Source organism: Lutra lutra, chromosome 6 (assembly GCF_902655055.1).
Source record: "Lutra lutra chromosome 6, mLutLut1.2, whole genome shotgun sequence".
NCBI classification, from domain to species: domain Eukaryota; kingdom Metazoa; phylum Chordata; class Mammalia; order Carnivora; family Mustelidae; genus Lutra; species Lutra lutra.
The window spans coordinates 137,413,004-137,429,281 of NC_062283.1; the positions used below are offsets into that span (position 1 = coordinate 137,413,004).

Sequence of the window (16,278 nt, forward strand, 5' to 3'; positions counted from 1 at the left end):
TGGGCTTTGAGAACTAAATAGCCACATTGTAAACAACAGCACCTGGAGGAACCTAAGGCAGCTGACTGAATCAGGTATGACCAGATATGTGTAGGGCTCTAACAGAAGCTGGATGAACTGTTCTAGCCTGCATTTATTTATTTATTTATTCATTCATGGAACATAGATTTATCTACTTTTCGTTTCCTTTTACAAAGGAACTCAAAATATGTGGGTCTGTTGGTAAGCATGTCCTGTGTCAAACTGGAAAATGTACTATGAGAAGTCATGTGTTTCTAAAAATTGTGAACAGAATTTAAAATCTGCCAATCAGCTAGGAATGCTAGGATAAGAGTGAACTACCGTGTACTTCTCCATTTCCACAAGAAATTTAGGTTTTTAAGGGTTAACAATTCTAGTATAGAAGTTTAATGAATAATTTTAAATAGTTTAAAAGACATTTAAAGAATATACCTACACTGTGTGAATTGTAGTGATACTTTGCCTGTTGAGGAGAAATCACTAATATTGTTTTCTTTTTCCTATTTTTTTTTAAATTTAAACTCAATTAAATGACATATAATGTATTCCTAGCTTCCAAGGTAGAGAGGCTAGTGGTTCATGTCTCACATAACACACAGTGCTGACTACACCATGTGGCCTCCTCCCCCACAGTGTCCACCACCTAGTTTGTCCATCCTGCTCCCTCTCTCCCCTCCAGCAGCCCTCAGTTTATTTTCCGTGATTAAGAGTCTCTTCTGGTTTATCTCCCTCTCTGGTTTCATCTTGTTTTATTTCTCCCTCCCTTCTTCCATGACCCTCGATTTTCTTTCTTAAATTCTACATATGAGTAAGACCATATGATACTTGTCTTCTCTGACTGACTGACTTCGCTTAGCAGAATACCCTCTAGTTCTGTGCTTCTTGTTGTAAATGTCAAGATTCCATTTTTTTTTTTTTTTTGATGGCTGAGTATTTTATACCACATCTTCGTTATCCATTCACCTGTCAGTGGACATCTGTGCTCTTTCCGCAATTTGGCTATTGTGGACACTGTTGCCATAAACACTGGAGTGCACTTGCCCCGTCGGTTCACTACATTTGTATCTTTGGGGTAAATCCCCAGTAGTGCAATTGCTGGGTCATAGGGTAGCTCTATTTTCAACTTTTTGAGGAATCTCCATAGGGTTTTCTCGAGAGGCAGCACCAGCTTGCATTCCCACCAACAGTGTGAGAGGGTTCCTCTTTCTCCACATTGTCACCAACATCTGTCCTTCCCTGACTTGTTAATTTTAGCCATTCTGACTGGTGTAAGGTGGTATCTCATGGTGGTTTTGATTTGTATTTCCTTGATGCCGAGTGATGTTGAGCATTTTTTCATGTGTCTGTTGGCCATTTGGATGTCTTCTTTGGAGACATGTCTGTTCATGTCTTCTGCTCATTTGTTGATTAGATTGTTTGTTTTTGGGTGTTGAGGTGGTAAGTTCTTTATAGGTTTTGGATTCTGGCCCTTTATCTGTCATTTACAATATCTCCTACCATTCTGTAGTGGTCTTTTGGTTTTGTCGACTGATCCTTTGCTATCCAAAAGCTTTTTATGGGGTGCCTGGGTGGCTTAGTTGGTTAAGTGTCTGCCTTCTGCTCAGGTAATAATCCAAGGGCCCTGGGTTTGAGGCCTGCAAGGGGCTCCCTGCTCAACGGGGAATATGTTCTTCCCTCTCTCTCTCTGTCCCTCCTCCCTGCTTGTGCTTTCTCTCTGAAATAAATAAATACAATCTTTAAAACAACAATAACAACAAAACCTAGAGCTTCTTATTTTGATGAAGTCCCAGTAGATCATATTTGCCTTTGATTCCCTTGCCTCTGGAGACATGTCTTATAAGAAGTTGTTGCGGGTGAGCTCATAGAGCTTGCTACCTATGTTCTCCTCTAGGATTTTGATGGATTCCTGCCTCACATTTAGGTCTCTCATGGATTTTGAGGCCGTTTTTGTGTAGGGTGTTAGAAAATGATCCAGTTTGGGGGCACCTGGCTGGCTCAGTGGTTAAGCCTCTGCTTTCTGCTCAGGTCATGGTCTCAGGGTCCTGGGATCGAGCCCTACATCCGGCTCTCTGCTTAATGGGAAGCCTGCTTCTCCCTTTCTCTCTGCCTGCCTCTCTGCCTGCTTGTGATCTCTGTCAAATAAATAAAATCTTAAAAAAAAAAAAAAGAAAAGAAAGAAAATGGTCCAGTTTCATTCTTCTGCACGTGGCTGGCCAATATTCCCAACACAATTTGTTGAAGAGACTGCCTCCCCTCCCCCTCCCGCCAACAGGATATTCTTTCCTGCTTTGTCAAGGATTAGTTGACCCTAGAGTCGAAGGCCCATTTCTGGGCTCTCTATTCTGTTCCATTGATCTATGTGTCTGTTTTTGTGCAGTACCATACTGTGTTGAAGATTATAGCTTTGTAATAGAGCCTGAAGTCCAGAATGTGATGCCACCAGCTTTGATTTTCTTTGCCAACATTGCTTTGTCTATTTGGAGTCTTTCCTGGTTCCATACAAATTTCAGGATTACTTATTCCAGCTCTGTGAAAAAGTTGATAGTATTGTCATAGGGACTGCACTGAATGTGTAGATGGCTCTGGGTAGCACAGACACTTAACAATATTTGTTCTTGCAATCTGTGAGCATGGAATGTCTTTCCAACTCTTCGTGTCTTCCTCAATTTCTCTCATGAGTGTTCCGTAGTTTTCTATAGTTCTGTAGTTTGCTTCTTTGGTTAAGTTTATTCCTACATTTCTTAGGATTTTATGTGCAACTATAAACGGGATCACCTTTTTAATTTCTGTTTCTTTTGTCTCATTGTTAGTGTATAGAAATACAACCGATTTCCATGCCTTGATTTTATATCCTGCCAGTTTGCTGAATTCCTGTATGAGTGCTATCAATTTTGGGGTGGAATCTTTTGGGTTTCCCATATAGAGTATCATGTCATCTGTGAAGAGTAAGAGTTTGACTTTTTCTTTGTCGATTCAGATGGCTCTTTATTTCTTTTCGTTGTCAATTGCTGAGGCTACGACTTCTAGGACTATGTTGAACAACAGTGGTCAGAGTGGATATCCCTGCCTTGTTCCTGAGCTTAGGGGAAAATCTCTGTTTTTGCACATTGAAAATGATATTCGCCTGAGGGTGGTAAGCACAGCAGCCCTCAGTAATCAGATGGAAGCGGTAGGTACATGATCTGGCCTGATCAGGCCCCGGGGCACAAGCAAGTTCCCTGAAGAAGTTGCCTGAATGCTTGTGATCCCGACTTCTACCCCACAGCCTCATTCTCCCAGTCTGTACCTAGGCCTTATGGGAAGCTCCCAACAGAGGAAGAGAGTACTGGTGACTAGTTTCCAGATGCTTCTGTAGAATCCTTAGGTCCTGCCTGAAAGGGAACAGCTGCAGCATTACAGCCCTTCTCCAGACTATTCCCGAAAGACAGTGTATAAGGAAATGTTCTCAGTGGGCACAACGCTGAGCGGTACCCCAGGTGGTACAGTTTGCTGGGAAGGAGAAATGCACACTTATGCAAGTAGATGCCCATTTCAATGGTTTGGCTGGATGGTCAGGGACTTAGAAAATCCAATTGGAAACTTGTGACATAGAAATTTGGGGGAGAGGTATGTGGATAGAATTCTCTGAGAATACAAGGATATTTGTGTCCCACAGGAATGCTCCCCAAAGGGTGACCTCAGAAGAGGGGGATTTTTAGGAATCAAGTTGCTAGGATAACCATTCTGGGGCTATCAGTCAGCCTGTGTCTCCAGGACAGCCCGCATTGCCAAGTGGGCTCAGAACAAAGGGGCAGGAATGGATTTCAGGCACGGGCTTAGCAGCACAGTCCTGTTGCTGCTAGGTCCACCGAGGCTGAGAAGATTGTGCCCACTGCTGAGTGCCCAGCGTGCCAGCCACAGAGACCAACACGGTGCCCTGATATGGCACAGTTCCCCAGGGTGACCAGCCTGCTGGCAGGTTCATGACCCTGGTCCACTTTCATAACAGTAAGGCACAGCATTCCTCTTTTTTGAAAGAGATACTTATCACAGATATTAATTTATCCTCTTTGCCTGCAATGATTTTGCCAAAACTACCATCCGTGGACCTACATAATTCTTTTCAACAGTCTCAGTCTTCCCTACCCTACTACTCTGATCAAGGAACTTGTTTCACAAGAAAAGAAATGTGGCAGTGGACCCATTGCTCATGGACTTACTGACCTTCCCATGTTCCCCGTCCTTCGGAAGCAGCTGGTGGACAGTTGCAGTACTGGCTAGGTGGTAATGCATTGCATGGGTGAGGCCAAGTTGTCCAGAAAGAAGGGTGTATGTGCTGTGAGCACAGCTCCTTTCCCTGGGATTAAACCCTGGACCTTCTCCTCTTAGTTCCTGGATGGACTCCTCCTCCAGTTGGCATCTCAGAGGGAGCCTGTGTGGTTCTCGCCCAAATGGGAGTAATGTCAGCCACAGGTGTGCCTGCCCTCTGCCCTCCCCCCCCCCACCCTCCTGACCTGGCAAATAATCTGTGCGGTATCAGACCGACTTTTCTAAAACTCCAGCATGGAGAAGTCTTAAGCTTTGCTTCCCACCAGGCACTCTCTCCCTGTCCTATCCTCTGGCTCCCATCTCCTGGCAGTATTTTTTTCAAGCTGAAAAAATCTTTTCCATCTTCCTTTTGCCCAGAGGCCAAAGTCACTGAAAAACAAAACAAAACAAAACAAAACAAACAAACAAAAAAACCCAAGGCAGAAGCAAGGCTGGGGAAGACTGATGACTGGGCAGGAGCCATCAACAGGGTTTTTAAACTTCTCCCATAGGGTTTCCCCTCACCCCTCCACCCCTGCACAGTCTTAACCCCATCCCCTCTCCCCTCCCTGTTTTTCCCTAACTGCTCCCAGCTGGAGTGTGGTAGACATTTTCCTCAGCAATTTGAGGAGGCAGTGAGGAAACCTTGCCACACCCACTCTGGGACCCCAGCCAGCATCAAACCACCCGCTTACTCCTGCCAGGCCATATTTCCTAAAATATTTCAATCTTCTCTCCCGCCCTTCTTTCCTTCTTCACCCCATTCTCCTCCCAACCTCTCTTTTCTGTCTTCATTCCCACTTTCCAAATCATCTCTTCTTGTGCTCAGAAAGTATAAACTTCCAGTTATAAAATAAACAAGTCATGAGATGTAATGTTTAATATGGTACATAAACATAGCCAATAATATACAAATATTGACTCATGTACACCTCAAAATAATTTGTCATATGTCATTAATATCTCAATAAGAAACTTTAGAGGTAAAGAAAAAAGGGATGATTCTTTTTTTGGTGGTGTAAGTGTGGGATGATAGAGTCTATGACTTTTGTTATGGGCTGAATTGTGGTTCCCCAAAAGTTATGCTGAAGTCCTACCTACTGGTCTTGGGAAGTTGATTTTATATGGACATAGGGCCTTTACAGTTGTATCCACATGAATATGAGATCGTTAGGGTGAAACACCGTCCAGTAGAACTGTTATCCTAGTAAGAAGGGACCAGAGACAAACATAGAGGAAGTCATGTGGATACACAGAGGCAGCGAGGGAAGTTGGCCCTGTGACAACAGAGACAGACATTAGAAGGCAGCTGACTAGAGCCAATGAATGCCAAGCATGGCAGGAAACGCCCAGAAGCCAGGAGACAGAACATGGCTCTGAGGATGCCTTGCTCTCAGTGTTCCAGCCTTCAGAACGGGAAGGGAAGAAAATCCTGCTTTGTATTATTTTTTCTTTTTGAATTTATTTTTCATTGATATAATTGATATACAGCATTATATAGTTTCAGATGTACAACGTAGTGGTTGGATATTTGTATATATTGTGAAATGGTCAGCACAATAAGTCTCGTTTCGAGATCCACTCTCTCAGTGACTTTGAAATATATAACACAGAATCTTTAACTACAGGGAACATGCTGTACCCTATATCCACATGACTTTTTAAAAAAGATTTTATTTATTTATTTGACAGAGAGAAAGAGATCACAAGTAGGCAGAACAACAGGCAGAGAGAGAGGGGGAGGCAGGGGAGGCAGGCTCCTGCAGACTCCAGGACCCTGAGATCAGTGACCTGACCCAAAGGCAGAGGCTTACCCCACTGAGCCACACAGGCGCCACCGCATAACTTTTTAAGTTCATAACTGGAAGCTTATACCTGTTGGCCATAAGAAGGGAAGATACTGATGGTGGAAATGAAGGTGGGAAAGATAGGGTGGTCAGGACAATGGGTGAAAAGGAGCCGACCAGCAGTACCAGAAAGGACTGATATATTCTAGGAAATACGGCAGGAGGAGGCGGGTCCCGGGGCGGAGTCAAGCCCCAAGTGGAAATTTTCTGTAGAAACTGCAAATCTCGGTGGAGTAGAGCTGCGATGAGCTTCCTGGGGCGAACGGGGTGCACTGGGGTCTCCAGCGTCCGTCTTGGCCTCCTGCTCCGGTTTTTCCTGCCGGTCTGTGCTACAGCAGGCTGCAGCCGTGAGTTCAGAGGCGGAACCCGGGGCGTGGGAGCGGGATATTGGGGAGTGAGCGGTAAGACCCGGGAGCAGAAATGGTGCCAGCGGAGCGTTTCTGGCATCTTCTTCTTCTAACCCGGACTCCTCAATTATTCTCTGTGGGCCGCTTTCTGCTTGGAGGGTGACTGTGGGCAACTGTCGCCTGGGCCAGGAGAGGGACCGAAAACAGAGGCAGCTTCTGGGCACCTGGCTGGCTCAGTGGGTTAAGCGCGGGACTCTTGATTTGTGCTCAGGTCCTGATCTCAGGGTCCCTAGATGGAGTCTTACCTGAGGCTCTGTGCTTAGTTTGAGCTCTGTGGGAGATTCACTCTCTCCCTCTCCCTCTGCCCCTTCCCTTCACACTTCCTAAAGGAAATCAATGAATCTTTTAAAAACGGGGTGGGGATAGCATGGAGGACATGGGGAGTTAGGAGAAGGCAGTTGGGGGAGATTGGAAGGGGAGGTGAACAATGAGAGACTATGGACTCTGAAGAACAATCTGAAGGGTTTGAAGTGTGGGGGGTGGGAGGTTGGGGGAACCAGGTGGTGGGTATTAGAGAGGGCATGGATTGCATGGAGCACTGGGTGTGGTACAAAACTGTTACACTGAAAATAAATTAAAAAAAAAAAGATTACAAAAAAAAAAAAAACCAAAACCGGGGTGGGGAGGAAGTGGAGCAGGGTGGGGGTGGGGGAGAGGAAGCTGAGGGTTAGTGAGAAACCTCAAAAGTTAGGCCAGGCAATGGCTGTGGGAGCACAGCGAAGGGAGAGAGGGCCCCGCTGGAGATCTGTGGTTCTCCTCAGCCCCTGGAGCCTCCCCTCGGAGCCCTGGGCAACCTGAGTCCCCTTGCCCCTACTCTGGGCAGGACTGGAGGCTTTCCCAGGGAGGGGACCTCCACAGGACCCCTTACCTCAAAGCCATTCCCAGGGTTCTCCTGGTATGAGTCACCTCATACCCCACCGCAGTCAACCAGTCTAAGTGGGATGGACTTGCCTACACACTTGGGCAGCGGATTACCCCTCCTCTTCCTCGTGGGACTCCAGGCGCTCCTTCACCAGCACCTTCCAGCTCAGGGTGCACAGCTCTGATGTCCTCTGGCCAGAGACCTCTTCGCTTCAGGTCCCAGGAGCATACTTGCCCCCAGCCTCTTTTACAGGGTGTGACTTTCCCTCCTGTGTCATTGCCTCCCTGGAGCGCTAGGGCTCTCTTCCTGATATTCAGATCAGGATGTCACAAAGGGCACAGAGCCCCTTTTCACACAGGGCTCTGTGGTGTGGATTCTAAGGGTCCTGGGGCCCAAGGAGCCAGTCCAGCGGCACCTTCATCCATGGATTGTCTATGGCTGCTTGCCAGCTACAACAGCACATTGAGTGGTTACAATAGAGTCCTATGCAATATTTAGTAGGCACAGAAAATCTTTGCTCCAGGCTGGCATTTCAATGAAAATCGAATAGGGTTAATCACATCCTTGCATGCTGAGAGGAGCTTTGAGGTTGGTACTCATCTCTGTCCTTGCACCTAGGATAAAATACTTTTGTATTTATTTATTTTATTTGTAAAGAGTCCTCCAGACATGTCCATGAGCGTAGTAGCAGGACATGTTTTTAGTTTTGTGTTTGGCATTTCTTGCTCTATCTGTTCTGTCATATGCACTTCTCTGAGCCTTCTATCTGCCTTGGCAATGCCTGCTGCTCTAGTCTGTGATGTGTGGACCACCCTTTCCAGGCTTCCAAGACCCATCCTAAGGGCAGGTTATCAGCATCTCCAGGGCCCTGCTGAGGCCTGTGACCCATGATCCAGAACTCTCCCTCACCTGACTTTGGATTCTATCCTCACCCTGTCCCCACCGGGCCCCAGCTCCTCAGGAATAGCCCCCTCCATGCCCCTCATCTTCATACAGGACACTGGCCTACCTCCTGACAGTCCTCTGACATGTAGACCTCTTCTTGCCATAGCCAGCCTGGCCTGTGCCTGCAGTGGGTAGAGACCGAGTGATGCTGGGTATCAACCTGGTGGGCGCAGGTTCCTATCTGGGGCTGTGTGACTTCCTGCAAGCAGAGACATCCTTTTCCAATCCCAACAAGGGAAGAGCACCAGCCTCCAAGGCTACGGGGAGCCATACTGCAGGACAGTCCTTACTCTGCCAGGTCAGCCCTCCAGGGATGCCACTACTGTCACCTGGATGGCAGAGGGGTGCCTGCAGCTCTTTCTCTTCCAGCCCCAACCTCCACCTCTGTCTTCCCTTCACAGATGCTCTCTCGCTTTCCTACAATTTCTCCATCACATCTAAGACCAGGCCTGGACAACTGAGGTTTCAGATTCAAGGTCAGGGCAATGGAAACGAGTTTTCTTCTTACTGGCATGGGAGCGAGCAAGTCAAACCCATTGGTCCTTGGGGGATGAAGCTGAAAGACACAGCATTCTGGGGGACACAGAGGGAACCTCTGGAAGACCTGGGGGAAGAGCTCAGAAAAAACTGCTGGACATTAAAGTAGAGATTTTCACTGAGAGTGGTGAGTCTGAAGGTCCAGGGCAGAAGGAGAACACTTTGGCAGGGCTAGGGAGATATTGTTTTCATGTAAAACTTCAAAAGGGTCCCAAATATATGGCCCAGCAGCTGGGACAGGCAAGGAGGCCAGAGCAGGACCAGGAGGGCCGAAGGGGAAGCTGAGGAGTGCGCAGCGGTTGGGGCAAAGGTTTGGTCAAGACCAGAGGCTGACCTGCTTCCCCTGGTGGGGGCGGGGGCAGATTTTCTTACCATGCAGGGCTGCCTGATGTGTGAGCGGGGGGCCAACGGACACACCAGAGGATCTTGGTGGTTTGCCTTCAATGGGCAGTCAACCCACCTCTTTGACTCAGAAAACAGAAAGTGGACAGTGGTTCCACCTGGAGGCCAACAGTTCATTGGCACGTTGGACAATGATGAAGAGCTGACCAAGCTCCTCATGGGGACCGCAAACAGAGACTGTAAGAGCTGGCTCCAGCAAGTATGGGAGCACTGGGATGAAATGCAGGAGACCAAGGGTAATTCAGAAGACTGGATGGAGTGCTGGTTCTCTTGAAATGACCTCGACCTACACCACAGTGTGGGCGGTGTGTGTGTGTGTGTGTGTGTGTGTGTGTGTGTGTGGAGAGAGAAATTGATCCATCCATGGGAAATTCTTCTTGGCAGAATAATGGCTACAGGAATGTTCTAGAATTCTTCCTTTCCCGTCTCACCTCCTGGAATCACTTCCTTGATGCATACACCTTTGTGTTTGGGCATTTCTTGGATTTCTTGCTGGCCCCAAACAGGGGAGCATCAGCCTGTTTCCAGAGATGGTCTTATGTTCCTTTATCTGAGAATTACTGTCTTTTTCATTTCACCTGGTGTATTGCCAGAAATCCTTCAGTGCCACTTGGACTGTCAGCTCCTGAGAGGTAGTTGCTGTCACCATCCTTATCCTGCATCACCTCCTGTCTGTCACAGCAGGAGCGATTGCTTATATTGCAAACTCTGCTTCCCCTTTTGGCTGGAGGAGCCCCTAAGGGAAAGGACGCATCCCCTCCTCCCTTCCCAACATCAGGACTGGTTACAGCATCTGCCACAAGGACAGTGATAGACACCGTCTGATTGGTAGGATGCAACTACAGGATCTGAGGAAGCTTCCCCCAGTTTGGGGTCCCGACTGAGGCTCTTATCCTTGCATTTTCATTTCAGTGCCACCAGCCACACAAGGTACAGCCCCAGGCAAGGCCACGCCCATCGGACCCTGCACATGGATCTTCCCCCTGCTCCTCAGCTGTGCAGTCATAATGGACATCCTTGTCAGAGACCATTAGATCCACAGGTAGTGAGAGCAGATTGAGAGGGAAGAGAGGGGCAGATGACCTGGTGTGAGCACAGGGAACGGTGAATTCCCAGGCTCACCCCTGCCCACTCCCTGAAGCTTCTCAGAAGGCAGTGGGACTAGATGAATGAGATCTCATATCATGTATTGAGAACAGCTTGGACTAGCTCAGTGCTGAGCTCTGATGTGGCCTCACTCACTGATAAGGCCACTGGGAAAGGAGAGGGGCCCAGACCACTGCTTAAGGACTATTGGAAGTCATTCCTGGCTCTGACCGGGTTCTCCATTGGATAGAGTCAATTTGGGCCCAGGGTGGGTGGTGTGGGGACAGCAGGGACACACAGCATGGGCCATACTCCCCTTTGAGTAAGAGCAGCATGGCAGCTCCATGGGATGTCTCAAGGAGAAGGGGACTCCATCTGGGCAGTTACAAGGACAGGGGCCAGGGTCTCATTCCAGGTAGAGGGAGTGGGAAGGCCTCTACAGACCAACTCAAAGGGCTGGACAGTACTGCCGTGTTCCCCCAGTCATGGCTTGGGTCTTCACATGTGAGGCAGCAAATGCCCAGTAGAGACCGTGCATGATGGGACTAGGAGGAGGCTAGTTCTCTGTGCAACAATGGGAACCCTGGCTGAGGCTGATGCCAGCTGGCAGCCAGCTTCCTGCAGACCTCAGATCCTGAGCCACTGAACAGCCCCTGCTTTGAGCAGAGCTGACCTGGGGGATGGGCTAACTGAGCTCCCCTGTGAGCTCCCAGCTGAGCCAGACCAGGAATGGGTGGGATGGTGGAAGGATCATCAGACTAAGAGCTCTGTGTGCTGCTTGCAGGAGGCTGGAAGGGAAGGGAAAAGAAGGACTTTTTCCACAGGGTTCCCCAAGGTTAGAGGTGTCAAGTGCAGGCCCCTGTCTTCTGTCACATCCCCCAGCAGGTCCTTTAGGATCTGCCATGAGAGGGAGCATGGGAACCTGAGTCACGTGAGCACACTGGTTTCTTACTCACTTTGGTCCTGAGCCCAGACCATTGGTAATAGGGCCTGGAGCTGACTCTGTGATTTGGTTCAGGAGGGTGGAGGTTTGTAATGGTGGCTGGGCCCAGGGCTGGGGTCATGGCTGGAGGAAATGCATGCCCCTGGGCGAGGGCTGGGCTCTAGGGTGGGAAGTGCTGGTGAAGGGAAGCCCCAGGACAGGGGACCCAGGATTTCCTCAACCATGGAGATAAACACTTGTTCCATTCTTAGGCTGCCAAGTCCACCAAGAAGCCCCTCAGTGTGGGGACCAGCTCAACGACTCTACCTCTGGGCCCGCTGCCTTTGCATGAGCTGCTGTTCATCATTAGACCGGCAGCACTTCCAAATTTACAAATCCAGAACCTCAGTCCAGCCACCTGGTGCAGGACAGGGAACCTCCCATGTCCCTTCTTGCATTTCATCCCTCTCCTGTTCAGCACTTTGCACTAGCATATTCTATGCCATTTTCTCCCGGTGCTCAGTGATGGAATTCCTGCACTGAAGTGTTAAATACTTGAATGGGGAATCTCTACAAAGAGAACATTTTCCGTCTTGTCCTTTGGTTGTTTTCAACAAAGAGAACATTTTCCTTCTTGTCCTTTGGTTGTGCAATATTGGATTCTTCTCTGTAAGAGGACCATGTCCTTGCAGACAGTATCCCCAAAAAGATATTTATGGAAGCTCTAGATCCTCAGGGATTTTTTTTCTATGTACTGAGAAACAGGCTCATGTGACATATTGTGATTGTTTTCTTCAGTAAATTATGTCCAGGAACGTATATTTAAATAAATATTATCTTTATTATAGAATATACTTAATTTGGAATTTTATTTTTTTTCAAAGATATTATTTATTAGAGAGAGAGAGAGGGAGAGAGAGATATATCAAGCTGGGGGAGGGATATGTAAGTTTGGCTCTCCCAAGATCTGTGCAAATGCTTAGAACAAGTCACAGACAGTAAATCAGCCTCAAAAATCACTGAACACATCCCAAGTTATCAAGATAACACGAAGAACAACGGGCTTGCTTTATACATGCATCAAACTGACAAGATTTTTAAAAATATTTTATTTATTTATTTAACAGAGATCACAAGTGAACAGAGAGGCAGACAGAGAGAGAGGAGGAAGCAGGCTCCCTGCGGAGCAGAGAGCCCGATGCAGGGCTCAATCCCAGGACCCTGGGATCATGACCCTAGCCAAAGGCAGAGGCTTTAACCCACTGAACCACCCAGCCACCCCAAACTGACAAGATTTTAAAGAGAGCTATAGCAAGTGGTGGACAGGAAATGGAATGACAAGAGTTCTCTTCTGCATTGGTAGGAGTTTAAATGGAATCCCTCATTTGCCGTATAGTTCACCCTATCCAGACGTGGTTGGTTGGGTTTATCCTACTGCATGGCAATCCCACTGTTAATTTGAGGCCGGAAATACTCGGGGACCAAAAAGCAATAGAGATGTAGGATTGTTTACTGTGGTGCTATGTGTCAGAGCAAAAAATTAGCCATAGGATATCCAAATGAGGTACAATATATACAATGTGTTAGGAGATTTCCGTTTCTCTCTAGTTAAGACTAAATAATCTGAACTCTTGTCAAAAAATGAACAAAGGTGAACCAAAACACAGGATGAACAAAGCTTTCAAATATATATTGAGAACTTCTGGACAACATACTCTCCCAGTGGCCTCCTACATCTGAATCTCTTCACCTACATTTACAGATTAAGTTAATCCACCAACAAGGCAAATAAAACACTCTAACCTTCATCTTCAGCACATCCAGGAAATGGAAAATGCCCAAGTCTGTGGATCTCTTTGGCCATATTGGACATTCTTGGAACAATACGAAGCAGAGTCTAAGGATGAGGAGGCCCTCAGGTACCATGAGACCTACTAGGAGATGATCTTGTGGTGACCCAGATGAATGTCCTGGTGTGGGGTAAATACATCCTAAAATGTCAACATCAGGGGACATCACGAAAACTGGGAAGACATCAGTGTGACAGCTGAGATACAAGTGAATAGGATCCAGCAGTACATTAGAAAGATTTTACACCATGACCAGGTGGTTGGTATTCCTGGGCTACAGGGGTGGTTCAACTTCCACACACCAAGCAACGTGATACACTACCTTCATAAAATAAAGGACAAGATCCATACGATCCTCTGAATAGATGCAGAAAAGCATTTCACAAGGTACAGCATTCTCTTGATGAAAACTCGTCACAGTGTAGGGATAGAGGGAATATACCTCAATACCATAAAAGCCATATATGGAAAGCCCACAGTGAATATCATTTTCAATGTGCAAAAACTGAGAGATTTTCCCCTAAGCTCAGGAACAAGGCAGGGATATCCACTCTGACCACTGTTGTTCAACATAGTCCTAGAAGTCGTAGCCTCAGCAATTGACAACGAAAAGAAATAAAGAGCCATCTGAATCGACAAAGAAAAAGTCAAACTCTTACTCTTCACAGATGACATGATACTCTATATGGGAAACCCAAAAGATTCCACCCCAAAATTGATAGCACTCATACAGGAATTCAGCAAACTGGCAGGATATAAAATCAAGGCATGGAAATCGGTTGTATTTCTATACACTAACAATGAGACAAAAGAAACAGAAATTAAAAAGGTGATCCCGTTTATAGTTGCACATAAAATCCTAAGAAATGTAGGAATAAACTTAACCAAAGAAGCAAACTACAGAACTATAGAAAACTACGGAACACTCATGAGAGAAATTGAGGAAGACACGAAGAGTTGGAAAGACATTCCATGCTCACAGATTGCAAGAACAAATATTGTTAAGTGTCTGTGCTACCCAGAGCCATCTACACATTCAGTGCAGTCCCTATGACAATACTATCAACTTTTTCACAGAGCTGGAATAAGTAATCCTGAAATTTGTATGGAACCAGGAAAGACTCCAAATAGACAAAGCAATGTTGGCAAAGAAAATCAAAGCTGGTGGCATCACATTCTGGACTTCAGGCTCTATTACAAAGCTATAATCTTCAACACAGTATGGTACTGGCACAAAAACAGACACATAGATCAATGGAACAGAATAGAGAGCCCAGAAATGGGCCTTCGACTCTAGGGTCAACTAATCCTTGACAAAGCAGGAAAGAATGTCCTGTTGGCGGGAGGGGGAGGGGAGGCAGTCTCTTCAACAAATTGTGTTGGGAATATTGGCCAGCCACGTGCAGAAGAATGAAACTGGACCATTTTCTTTCTTTTCTTTTTTTTTTTTAAGATTTTATTTATTTATTTGACAGAGATCACAAGCAGGCAGAGAGGCAGGCAGAGAGAAAGGGAGAAGCAGGCTTCCCATTAAGCAGAGAGCCGGATGTAGGGCTCGATCCCAGGACCCTGAGACCATGACCTGAGCAGAAAGCAGAGGCTTAACCACTGAGCCAGCCAGGTGCCCCCAAACTGGATCATTTTCGAACACCCTACACAAAAACGGCCTCAAAATCGATGAGAGACCTAAATGTGAGGCAGGAATCCATCAAAATCCTAGAGGAGAACATAGGTAGCAAGCTCTATGAGCTCACCCGCAACAACTTCTTATAAGACATGTCTCCAGAGGCAAGGGAATCAAAGGCAAATATGATCTACTGGGACTTCATCAAAATAAGAAGCTCTAGGTTTTGTTGTTATTGTTGTTTTAAAGATTGTATTTATTTATTTCAGAGAGAAAGCACAAGCAGGGAGGAGGGACAGAGAGAGAGAGGGAAGAACATATTCCCCGTTGAGCAGGGAGCCCCTTGCAGGCCTCGAACCCAGGGCCCTTGGATTATTACCTGAGCAGAAGGCAGACACTTAACCAACTAAGCCACCCAGGCACCCCATAAAAAGTTTTTGGATAGCAAAGGATCAGTCGACAAAACCAAAAGACCACTACAGAATGGGAGGAGATATTGTAAATGACAGATAAAGGGCCAGAATCCAAAATCTATAAAGAACTTACCACCTCAACACCCAAAAACAAACAATCTAATCAACAAATGAGCAGAAGACATGAACAGACATGTCTCCAAAGAAGACATCCAAATGGCCAACAGACACATGAAAAAATGCTCAACATCACTCGGCATCAAGGAAATACAAATCAAAACCACCATGAGATACCACCTTACACCAGTCAGAATGGCTAAAATTAACAAGTCAGGGAAGGACAGATGTTGGTGACAATGTGGAGAAAGAGGAACCCTCTCACACTGTTGGTGGGAATGCAAGCTGGTGCTGCCTCTCGAGAAAACCCTATGGAGATTCCTCAAAAAGTTGAAAATAGAGCTACCCTATGACCCAGCAATTGCACTACTGGGGATTTACCCCAAAGATACAAATGTAGTGAACCGACGGGGCAAGTGCACTCCAGTGTTTATGGCAACAGTGTCCACAATAGCCAAATTGCGGAAAGAGCACAGATGTCCACTGACAGGTGAATGGATAACGAAGATGTGGTATAATATACTCAGCCATCAAAAAAAAAAAAAAATGGAATCTTGACATTTACAACAAGAAGCACAGAACTAGAGGGTATTCTGCTAAGCGAAGTCAGTCAGTCAGAGAAGACAAGTATCATATGGTCTTACTCATATGTAGAATTTAAGAAAGAAAATCGAGGGTCATGGAAGAAGGGAGGGAGAAATAAAACAAGACGAAACCAGAGAGGGAGATAAACCAGAAGAGACTCTTAATCACGGAAAATAAACTGAGGGCTGCTGGAGGGGAGAGAGGGAGCAGGATGGACAAACTAGGTGGTGGACACTGTGGGGGAGGAGGCCACATGGTGTAGTCAGCACTGTGTGTTATGTGAGACATGAACCACTAGCCTCTCTACCTTGGAAGCTAGGAATACATTATATGTCATTTAATTGAGTTTAAATTTAAAAAAAATAGGAAAAAG

General features: G+C 46.5%; 2 protein-coding genes across 2 annotated transcripts in view; one reads left to right on the top strand and one right to left on the bottom strand.

Moving 5' to 3' along the window:
• The window catches only part of LOC125101686 (UL16-binding protein 3-like), a 176,166-nt gene that overhangs the window by 117,850 nt on the left and 42,038 nt on the right, over window positions 1–16,278 (bottom strand).
• Window positions 6,394–12,123, top strand: LOC125102725 (UL16-binding protein 3-like). The gene is given in 6 exon segments (XM_047734190.1): window positions 6,394–6,514; window positions 8,771–8,983; window positions 8,986–9,045; window positions 9,269–9,544; window positions 10,221–10,350; window positions 11,589–12,123. Coding segments are annotated over 5 exon segments (786 nt in total). The 5' UTR covers window positions 6,394–6,399; the 3' UTR covers window positions 10,343–10,350; window positions 11,589–12,123.